Here is a 12,343-nt window from a genome sequence, read left to right as displayed (position 1 = left end):
TAAAATTGTCTTTCTGAAAGTTATAAGAAGCAAAGTAAAAAAAATAATGAATTTATTTAAACAAGTGAAGACCAAGTCTTTATATTATTTTCTTGGATTTTCAAATTCTATTTGAGTTTTGTCTCTCTTAGAATTAAAAATGTCGGGCAAAGCGAGACCAGCTTGCTAGTAAATAAATAAAATTTAAAAAATAGAGGCAGCTCACTGGTAAGTGCTGCTATTTGAGCTATTTTTAGAACAGGCCAGCGGGCTACTCATCTGGTCCTTACGGGCTACCTGGTGCCCGCGGGCACCGCGTTGGTGACCCCTGATCTATGTTATGCGCATGCGCAGAGGCTTTAAAAAATAATAATAATAAAATAAAATTATTTTTTTATTTTTTAAATAATTCTTTATTTATAAACTGCAACATTTACAAACAGCTGAGAAACAATAATCAACATAAGTATGGTGCCAGTATGCTGTTTTTAAAAAATAAAATACTGGAAAGGATAGAAATGTAGTTGGTCTCTTTTATCCGATTATTAATCGATTAATCGAAGTAATAATCGACAGATTAATCGATTATCAAATTAATCGTTAGTTGCAGCCCTAGTATACAGCAGGGATGCCAAAGTCATTTTGGCTCAGGGGCCGCATGGAGGAAAGTCTGTGCACACGACTATTAAAATCGTGGCATTAAAACAAAAAGTTCAGATTGTTTTCTTTGTCTTACTTTGGCCAAAAATAGAACACATGCTGAAAATATCACAATAAAATTATAGAAAAAAAATACCGGCAGCGGTAAAGTTTAGAATACATGAAGGAAAGAAATAAAGTGAATGAATGTTTATAACTGAATACATTTACATATGCATCACATTTTTTTGTTTGGTTTCATCTGACACAGGGCCGGCCCGTGGCATAGGCCGTATAGGCAAATGCTAAGGGCGCCGTCCATCAGGGGGCGCCACGCCAGTGCCACAAATGTTGGAGGGAAAAAAATAAAATAAAAATTGGTACTATTATTTCTAAATACATAAAATAATCCCACGTTAATTAAAATGCAAAGTAAAGCCTATTTAATAGAAATATTATTTGTTACAACATTACGCCCCCCCCCTCCCCCCGTCACGGTGCGCCCCCTCCCTTCCCGTATCATGACTCTTTTTGGACGTCACCACATCAAAAAATCAACACAAGATATCAAAACGGCCAAAACTGTCAGGTGCCCAGGGAAGAAAAAAGAGAAAAGAAGAGGAGAAACGAGAAAAAGACAGAGGTAGCAGGGAGGTAACGTTGGCCTACATGAAATTATTTGTCTGTTACAGAATGTGATGGTAACCTGGCTTTTTAGCATTAAGCTAATGTTACATGATTCGGCAATTGCTAATCAATAAATAGCTAGTTCTGTTTTAACGTCGGGTTAATATTGTGGAGGGGGCTAAATTGTTATGGAAAATAATAATGTAACGTTAGGTAATTACAGTACTCCCTGGTGTACAGTAATTTACAAGTAATTCTAGTTAATGCAATATTAAAAAGCACAAATAGAGAACTCTGTAGGATCCCCTTTTTTTGTAATATAGTTGTTAAAGTCATACTGGTTTGATATCTTGTTTTGTGCAGTGCCTTATTTATATTGTATTTTTAATTTATTTTATGCAACTTGTTGACACGTTTTATTTTGTGTTTATGTATGTAAAAAATATTGTATTTCATATATTCATTTTTAATTTTTTGTATTCATTTATTTATCCATATTTTTTTTTAATCTTGTTAACTATTCTGATTGTTAAATTGCTTTCTTTAAGTAAAAAAAAAAGGTCAAAGACAAAGCTATTCGGTTTCTTGTGAGTATATACACTTCACTGCCGATGCGGGGGGGCGCCGCCTAAAATCTTGCCTAGGGCGCCAGATTGGTTAGGACCGGGCCTGATCTGACATCACATGGACAGAGATTAGACCTTCTGGAGGAAAGTTCTGTGGTCAGATCAAACAAAAATGGAGCTGTTTGGCCACAATACCCAGCAAAGTAAAACAATATAAAAACAGTTACATAGAAACTAGTAATGAATGAAAATGAGTAAAATTAACTGTTAAATGTTAGTACTATTAGTGGAGCAGCAGCACGCACAATCATGTGTGCTTACGGACTGTATCCCTTGCAGACTGTATTGATATATATTGATATATAATGTAGGAACCAGAATATTAATAACAGAAAGAAACAACCCTTTTGTGAGAATGAGTGTGAATGGGGGGAGGGAGTTTTTTTGGGTTGGTGCACTAATTGTAAGTGTATCTTGTGTTTTTGATAATAATCTTTGTGATTTAACACACGATTTCGTTATCATTTGACAAGGTTTATCCTGTTAAACTGTAAGTAGGTTAGATATAACTGTTTAATACCATTAAAATCAAGGGTAAGATTATTAATTGTTAATATCTCTGCTAAGGAAAAGTTGTGAAAAAGGGTGAAAAGTGTTTTTTTTTTTTTGTGATTTAATTAAAAAAAAAAAAAAAAAAACACAAAAAAAACAATACCGATAATAAAAAAAACCGATACCAATAATTTCCGATATTACATTTTAACCTCGACCTCGGATAAGCGGAAAAAGATGGATGGATGGATGGATGGACTTAAATTTGATAGGCAGTTTATTTAAAAAAAACCTATATTGGTATTTTTTTATTATTAATTTAATTACAATGTATATATTTTATATGCAAATTTAAATTATTTTGCAGTATATTTGATTATTATTTATCTTTCTAATCAGCCTGACCTAAGACTTGATAATAATCTTTGTGATTTAACACACGATTTCGTTCTCATTTGACAAGGTTTATCCTGTTAAACTGTAAGTAGGTTAGATATAACTGTTGAATACCATTAAAATCAAGGGTAAGATTATTAATTGTTAATATCTCTGCTGTGGAAAAGTTGTGAAAAAGGGTGAAAAGTGGGTGAAAACTGGGTGTTTTTTATGTTGATTTAATTTAAAAAACAACAAAAAAAACACCAAAAAAATGATACCGATAATTAAAAAAAACGATACCGATAATTTCCGATATTACATTTTAACCTCGACCTTGGATAAGCAGAAGAAGATGGATGGATGGATGGATGGATGGATGGACTTAAATTTGATTGGCAGTTTAATTAAAAAAAAACATATATTGGTATTTTTTTATTATTAAATTATTTATTTATATATTGTATATGTAAATTTAAATGATTTTGCAGTATATTTGATTATTATTAGAGATGTCCGATAATATCGGTCTGCCGATATTATCGGCCGATAAATGCGTTAAAATGTAATATCGGAAATTATCAGTATCGTTCTTTTTTGGGTTTTTTTATTAAATCCACATAAAAAACACAAGATACACTTACAATTAGTGCACCAACCCAAAAAACCTCCCTCCCCCATTTACACTCATCCATCCATCTTCTTCCGCTTATCCGAGGTCGTGGTTAAAATGTAATATCGGAAATTATCGGTATCGTTTTTTTTGTTGTTTTTTTATTAAATCAACATAAAAAACACCCACTTTTCACCCACTTTTCACCCTTTTTTACAACTTTTCCACAGCAGAGATATTAACAATTAATAATCTTACCCTTGATTTTAATGGCATTCAACAGTTATATCTAACCTACTTACAGTTTAACAGGATAAACCTTGTCAAATGATAACGAAATCGTGTGTTAAATCACAAAGATTATTATCCAGGCTTAGGTCAGGCTGATTAAAAAATAAATAATAATAATCAAATATACTGCAAAATAATTTAAATTTACATATACAATATATACATTAGGGATGTCCGATAATGGCTTTTTGCCGATATCCGATATTCCGATATTGTCCAACTCTTTATTTACCGATACCGATATCAACCGATACCGATATCAACCGATATATATATATAACTGTTGAATACCATTAAAATCAAGGGTAAGATTATTAATTGTTAATATCTCTGCTGTGGAAAAGTTGTGAAAAAGGGTGAAAAGTGGGTGTTTTTTATGTTGATTTAATAAAAAAACAACAAAAAAAACACACAAAAAACGATACCGATAATTAAAAAAAACGATACCGATAATTTCCGATATTACATTTTAAAGCATTTATCGGCCGATAATATCAGCATGCCGATATTATCGGACATCTCTAGTTAGAAATGTAATATTTATAGTCAAGAATTGGCAAAATTCATAGAAAAATGCATGGATTGAGAGAACCATTGTTTTCCAGCGGACATCTTTTGCACGATGTCGAGGTAAATACCATCCAAGTTCTGGATTTAACAATCACAACAGCATCAGAGTGCAACTTCTGGTTGGCAAAAGAAGTGAAGTATAGAAACCACAGAACACGTTGATGAGCAGTTTGTCATTGATGTGTTTTCTACTCACGTTGGCAGCCCTGAGGGTTGTCGGCACTCAGTCCAAAGTACCCTGTCCTACATTTGTCACAGCGCGGCCCTTCCACGTTGGCCTTGCAGCGACACTGACCGGCCACCATGCCCAGCGACGGCTGGGTGTGGCTGTCGCACATTCCTCCGTTCTCAGAGCCGTCCGGGTCGCAGTCGCAAGCTGGGCAGGGTACGCCAAAGTTGTACGTTGAATACACATGAGGGGGGGGGGGGGGGGGTGGGTATGCACATCTGTACGGTAGATGCAGTAGACACCGAACGCACTCACCGATGCAGACTCGGGGGTCGCGGATGTCTTTGAAGGGGTCTTTGTAGTGAAAAGGTTTGCAGGTCTCGCAGTTCCGCCCCATAGTGTTGTGTTGGCAGTCGTCACAAACTCCTCCGCTGACGTTTCCGGTGGCCAGATATACCGCCGTGTCAAAGTGGCACGCTGACGAGTGGCTATTGCAGTTACACTCTGAGGAAGAAACATGTTAATACTTTCTGAAGGAACATCATAAGCAATATTGCACAATTAATATTGCTCCTGATATGTGGTATTTGCTGTTACTTGAGAAAGCATTGTATTTATTGTATATGGGATCCAGTTTGATATCGATTCCCTGGGGGCGAGGATTCGGTGTCACTTCTCAATTCAAACCGATTTTCGCATTGTAGTATCTTATAGTATGAAAATGATAATAAAAAAACTTTTATATATATACATATATACATATATATATATATATATATATATATATATATATATATATATATATATATATATATATATATATATATATATATATATATATATATATATACATATATATATATATATATATATATATATATATATACATATATATATATATATATATATATATATATATATATATATATATATATATATATATATACACATATACAGTATATACATATATATATACACAAATACAGTATATATATATATATATATATACATACATATATATATATATATATATATATATATATACATATATATATATATATATATATATATATATATATATATATATATATATATATATATATATATATATACACATATACAGTATATACATATATATATACACATATACAGTATATATATATATATATATATATATATATATATATATATATATATATATATATATATATATATATATATATATATATACACATTAGTTTTTTTAGAAAATCGCTTTGTGAAAATTAAGAATCGATTTAGAATCGGGATAAATAAGCCCTTTTTTTTTTTTGCATGAATATTACAGATAAATACTCTAGCTACTTTAAAAATTGTGCATGAACACAATTTTTTTTAGCAGTGTCCCTGTGGAATGATTTTGCCATATTTCCAAATGTCACATAATGGTAACACATTGCAAAAGATAAAAAATACATACTAGAATAAATCAAAGTATAAAATAAAATTAAAGTAAAAAATAAACACAATTAAATTATTACGGAGCCCCTAAAGGGACATTGGGGAAAATTGTATTTTTATTTAAAAAAAAAAAATATATATATTTTTTAAATTTTTAGACATGTATCTCGTGCGCACGAGGAACTTTTTATAAAGTTATAAAAAAATAAATAAAAATTAAAACATTTAAAAAAAAATGTATTTATTTTTTTAGACGAATAAAACATTTTTTTTTTATAATTTCTTTTTTTTTTTTTTTTAAGACATGTATCTCGTGCGCATTAGGAACTTTTTATAAAGTTATAAAAAAATAAATAAAGATTAAAACATTTAAAAAAAAATGTATTTATTTTTTTAGACAAATAAAACAATTTTTTTTTATAATTTTTTTTTTTTTTTTTTTTTTAGACATGTATCTCGTGCGCACGAGAAAGTTTCTGGTGCGCACGAGATACATGTCTAAAAAAAAAAAAGAAAATTAAAAAAAATTAATTTTTATTTTTTATAACTTTATAAAAAGTTTCTCGTGCGCACGAGATGCATGTCTAAAAAAAATAAAAAAAAAAAAAAAAAAAAAATTATAATTTTTTTTTTTTTTTTCCCCCCCTTTAGGGGCTCCGTAAATTATCAATAAAAATGAGAATACAAATAAAAATTGCTTGCCGTTTTAGTTGAATGGCTGGAATAAATTACGTTGAAATACAAAAAATATACACAGTGCCTCTCTACAAATATTGCGGCCCCACCACATTGCAGATGTTTTTGTTTGTTTTTCTGTTTTTAAAGAATATTCCATAACATTTTTGCCCTAAATTAAGCTGATAGAGTACACCCGAGACTAGTGTTTCTTAACCAAAGGACCCATTGTTGGACCACGAGCCCCCTAAAAATATTTGTTTCTCAGTTGCGGTCCGTGTGGGCCGCAGCGGTACTCAGTTGTAATACACTTTTCCACCACTTGTGGCAGTAATGACAACACCAAACAAATCAGAAGAAGTCTGAAAAGTTTGTTAAGCGCAAAAATTATGACTAAAGTGGTAAAGCTGTATTTTTTCTGCACTTAAATGTTGTAACACGTGGCTTGGCATCGTCTTGCTGAAATAAGCAGCGGCGTCCATGATAACGTTGCTTGGATGGCAACATATGTTGCTCCAAAAGCTGTATGTTCCTTTCAGCATTAATGGTGCCTTCACAGATGTGTAAGTTACCCATGTCTTGGGCCACTAATACACCCCCATACCATCACACCATTTCAACTTTGCGCTTATAACAATCCGGATGAGGTGGTTCGGGTATCTGGTCAGGATGCCACCCGAACGCCTCCCTAGGGAGGTGTTTCGGGCACGTCCGACCGGTAGGAGGCCACGGGGAAGACCCAGGACACGCTGGGAAGACTATGTCTCCCGGCTGGCCTGGGAACGCCTCGGGATCCCCCGGGAGGAGCTGGATGAAGTGGCCGGGGAGAGGGAAGTCTGGGCTTCCCTGCTTAGGCTGCTGCCCCCGCGACCCGACCTCGGATAAGCGGAAGAAGATGGATGGATGGACTTAAATTTGATTGGCAGTATATTTAAAAAAACATATATTGATATTTTTTTATTATTAATTTAATTACAATGTATATATTTTATATGTAAATTTAAATTATTTTGCAGTATATTTGATTATTATTTATCTTTCTAATCAGCCTGACCTAAGCCTGGATAATAATCTTTGTGATTTAACACATGATTTCATATCATTTGACAAGGTTTATCCTGTTAAACTGTAAGTAGGTTAGATATAACTGTTGAATGCCATTAAAATCAAGGGTAAGATTATTAATTGTTAATATCTCTGCCGTGGAAAAAGTCGTGAAAAAGGGTGAAAAGTGGGTGAGAAGTTGGGTGCGCTGACTTTTGCAGGCATTGGTGTTGCGGCCCTCAGCAGGTCTCCATGGCATGTCGTTGTAGAAGTCCTCACAGTGCTCACAGTTCAAACCCTTGGTGTTGTGTTTGCACACGCACCTGCCGTGCACCTGCAAAACTAACCGAAGTCAACGAATCGACGCGCTTTTTTTGTCTGAGGTGCGAGAACGGGAACGGTGCCTCACCATGCCTTCTATGGCGTCCTTGATGCCGTCGATGGGGGCGCACTCGGAGGCGTGGCCGTAGCAGAAGCAGTTTCCGCGCACCACCAGCTCGTAGATGGCGTAGTAGTACTTCTCTTTGATTTCAGGTCTGGGGTCGAGCAGGTTGTCTCCCAGGGTGTGGAGCTTGGTGAAGTTCACCCTCAAGTTGGTGATTTTCAACTGGTCTGTTACAAAGACAACAAAAAAAGCTTCTCAGGTGGAATTCTTTCCCATTCTTGCTTGATGTACAGCTTAAGTTGTTCAACAGTCCGGGGGTCTCCCTTCTGCTATTTTAGGTGCCACACATTTTCAATGGGAGACAGGTCTGGACTACAGGCAGGCCAGTCTAGTACCCGCACTCTTTTACTATGAAGCCACGTCGATGTAACACGTGGCTTGGCATCGTCTTGCTGAAATAAGCAGGGGCGTCCATGATATACGTGCTTGGATGGCAACATATGTTGCTCCAAAACCTGTATGTACCTTTCAGCATTAATGGTACCTTCACAGATGTGTAAGTTACCCATGTCTTGGGCACTAATACACCCCCATACCATCACACATGCTGGCTTTTACACTTTGCGCCTATAACAATCCGGATGGTTCTTTTCCTCTTTGGTCCGGAGGACACCACGTCCACAGTTTCCAAAAAACAACACAACAAACAACACTTTTCCACTTTGCATCAGTCCATCTTAGATGAGCTCAGGCCCAGCGAAGCCGGCAGCATTTCTGGGTGTTGTTGATAAATTATTTTAACTTTGCATAGTAGAGTTTTAACTTTGTTAAGCGCAAAAATTATGACTACCGTAAAATGGTAAAGCTGTATTTTTCTTTGCACTCAAATGTTGTAACACGTGGCTTGGCATCGTCTTGCTGAAATAAGCAGGGGCGTCCATGATAACGTTGCTTGGATGGCAACATATGTTGCTCCAAAACCTGTATGTACCTTTCAGCATTAATGGCGCCTTCACAGATGTGTAAGTTACCCATGTCTTGGGCACTAATACACCCCCATACCATCACACATGCTGGCTTTTCAACTTTGCGCCTAGAACAATCCGGATGGTTCTTTTCCTCTTTGGTCCGGAGGCTACGACGTCCACAGCTTACAAAAACTATTTCAAATGGGGACTCGTCAGACCACAGAACACTTTTCCACTTTGAATCAGTCCATCGTAGATGAGCTCAGGCCCAGCGAAGCCCGCTGCGTTTCTGGGTGTTGTTGATAAATTAATTTCGCATTGCATAGTAGAGTTTTAACTTGCACTTACAGATGTAGCGACGAACTGTAGTTAATGACAGTGGTTTTCTGAAGTGTTCCTGAGCCTATGTGGTGATATCCTTTACACACTGATGTCGCTTTTTGATGCAGTACCGCCTGAGGGATCGAAGGTCCGTGATATCATCGCTTACGTGCAGTGATTTCTCCAGATTCTCTGAACCTTTTGATGATATTACGGACCGTAGATGGTGAAATCCCTAAATTCCTTGCAATAGCTGGTTGAGAAATGTTGTTTTTTAAACAATTTGCCCACGCATTTGTGCACAAAGTGGTGACCCTCGCCCCGTCCTTGGCACCCACCTGTTCCCAATTAGCCTGTTCACCTGTGGGATGTTCCAAATAAGTCTTTGATGAGCATTCCTCAACTTTCTCAGTCGTTTTTGCCACTTGTGCCGGCTTTTTTGAAACATGTTGCAGGCATCAAATTCCAAATGAGCAAATATTTGCCAAAAATAACAAAGTTTACCAGTTCGAACGTTAAATATCTTGTCTTTGCAGTCTATTCAATTGAATATAAGTTGAAAAGGACTTGCAAATCATTGTATTCTGTTTTTATTTACCATTTACACAACGTGCCAACTTCACTGCTTTTGGGGTTTGTAAGTCCAAATATGGCAGATAACATATATAAGTGACCCCCTCTGGCCCAGTGAGGGGAAGCCAGGGCCGATGGAGCGTGAAGGAACCACGTGTGTGTGGCATTCAAACAACTTGCTAATCATCTGCTCGAGCACTTAGACTAAACTGACTTTGAGTTCCGAATGAAATGGTAAATCGTTCCCACATTGTCGGCAACAAGCTGAAAACTCTTTAAAAATCTTGTTTTCCCACATTCTATCAAAACAATATGGAGTAATCCCTGGAAGTTTAAATGATTTCCCATAGAAATGTTCAAAATGTCTTACTAAGAAGAAGAATTATTTAAACAATTCATATTTCACAATGCAACAATATTTGTTTTTATATAAATTAGTGCTATTTCAAAGGGGACCTATTATGCAAAACCTACTTTCTGACAATAAAGTTGCATTTTTGTCAAAATATCGGGGTCTTTCAATTTAATTAATTCACTGTTTTTTATTTATTCATTTACAGACAGACATGATGTGAAACAAAATTATGTCTGTCTGTAAATAAATAAATAAAAAACAGTGAATAATTAATCTATTTATTTACAGACAGACATAATTTTGTCCTACTTTATGTCTGTCTGTAAATGAATAAATAAATACATTTTAAAAAGTCAATAAATTAACTGATTTATTTACAGACGGACATAATGTATTACAAAATTATGTCTGTCTTTTAAATAAAAAAATAAAAAACAGTGAATTAATTAATCTATTTATTTACAGACACACATAATTTTGCATTACTTTATGTCTGTCTGTAAATAAATAAATAAATAAATAAAACAATCAATTAATTAATTTATTTATTTACAGACAGACATAATGCATTACAAAATTATGTCTGTCTGTAAACAAATAAATAAAAAACAGTGAATTAATTAATCTATTTATTTACTACAGACATACATAATTTTGCATTACTTTATGTCTGTCTGTAAATAAATAAATAAATAAAAACAGTCAATTAATTAATTTATTTATTTACAGACAGACATAATGTAATACAAGATTATGTTTGTCTGTAAATAAATAAATAAAAAACAGTGAATTAATTAATCTATTTATTTACAGACAGACATGATTTTGTATTACTTTATGTCTGTCTTTAAATGAATAAATAAATACATTTTAAAAAGTCAATTAATTAAATTATTTATTTACAGACAGACATAATGTATTACAAAATTATGTCTGTCTTTTAAATAAATAAATAAAAAACAGTGGATTAATTCATCTATTTATTTACAGACACACATAATCTTGCATTACTTTATGTCTCTCTGTAAATAAATACATAAATAAAACAATCAATTAATTAATTTATTTATTTACAGACAGACATAATGCATTACAAACTTATGTCTGTCTGTAAATAAATAAATAAAAAACAGTGAATTAATTAATCTATTTATTTACTACAGACACACATAATTTTGCATTGCTTTATGTCTGTCTGTAAATAAATAAATAAATAAAACAATCAATTAATTAATTTATTTATTTACAGACAGACATAATGCATTACAAAATTATGTCTGTCTGTAAATAAATAAATAAAAAACAGTGAATTAATTAATCTATTTATTTACTACAGACACACATAATTTTGCATTACTTTATGTCTGTCTGTAAATAAATAAATAAATAAAAACAGTCAACTAATTAATTTATTTATTTACAGACAGACATAATGCATTACAAACTTATGTCTGTCTGTAAATAAATAAATAAAAAACAGTGAATTAATTAATCTATTTATTTACAGACATACATAATTTTGCATTACTTTATGTCTGTCTGTAAATAAATAAATAAATAAAAACAGTCAATTAATTAATTTATCTATTTACAGACAGACATAATGCAATACAAAATTATGTCTGTCTGTAAATAAATAAATAAAAAACAGTGAATTAATTAATCTATTTATTTACAGACAGACATAATTTTGTAATACTTTATGTCTGTCTGTAAATAAATAAATAAATAAATAAAAAACAGTCAATTAATTTATGAATTAATTTAGTCTCGCCTGGACTATTAACATGGAGGATTACATATCTAAAATAAAACAGTTTTCTAAACTGGACTTTCAATCAAAGCAGGAGGTAATAATTAAAGGAAGATCTCCATCGAGACAGAGAGACTTTTAAAACTGAAGAAAGATAAGGAAGACTTCTATAAACAAGTTATCAATGCTTTTATTTAGAAGGAGCGGCGCATGGACTTCATTTATAAGTAAAGGTAAGACCATAATAAAAACATTTTTTATTAAATGTGCTTTTTTGTGTGCTACAGTTTGTATGTGTAAAGAATGCTGGTATGAGCTTTTAAACATAACCCGTTAACTGCTGCCATTAAAATGGTGAATAAGATACTCTTTAGGGTTCATATGTTTGTAAATCTTAACTGTGATGAAGTCAGTGCCTCACCAGCCATGAACCTCACTGCACGTCACT

At 33.3% G+C, this 12,343-nt stretch overlaps 1 protein-coding gene across 3 annotated transcripts in view; it reads right to left on the bottom strand.

Annotated features, from left to right (window-relative positions):
• Positions 1 to 12,343, bottom strand: part of LOC133654313 (laminin subunit beta-2-like) — a 134,725-nt gene that overhangs the window by 59,304 nt on the left and 63,078 nt on the right. For all 3 annotated transcript variants that reach the window (XM_062054609.1, XM_062054611.1, XM_062054610.1), the window contains 4 exons: positions 7,950 to 8,152; positions 7,754 to 7,874; positions 4,697 to 4,885; positions 4,409 to 4,588 (listed from right to left, as the gene is read on the bottom strand). In XM_062054609.1, coding sequence (XP_061910593.1) covers positions 4,409 to 4,588; positions 4,697 to 4,885; positions 7,754 to 7,874; positions 7,950 to 8,152 — 693 coding nt within the window. The remainder of the gene's footprint in view (positions 1 to 4,408; positions 4,589 to 4,696; positions 4,886 to 7,753; positions 7,875 to 7,949; positions 8,153 to 12,343) is intronic.

This window comes from Entelurus aequoreus, linkage group LG07, assembly GCF_033978785.1.
Source record: "Entelurus aequoreus isolate RoL-2023_Sb linkage group LG07, RoL_Eaeq_v1.1, whole genome shotgun sequence".
Classification (NCBI taxonomy): Eukaryota; Metazoa; Chordata; class Actinopteri; order Syngnathiformes; family Syngnathidae; genus Entelurus; species Entelurus aequoreus.
This window is presented reverse-complemented; position numbering and strand designations above follow the sequence as displayed.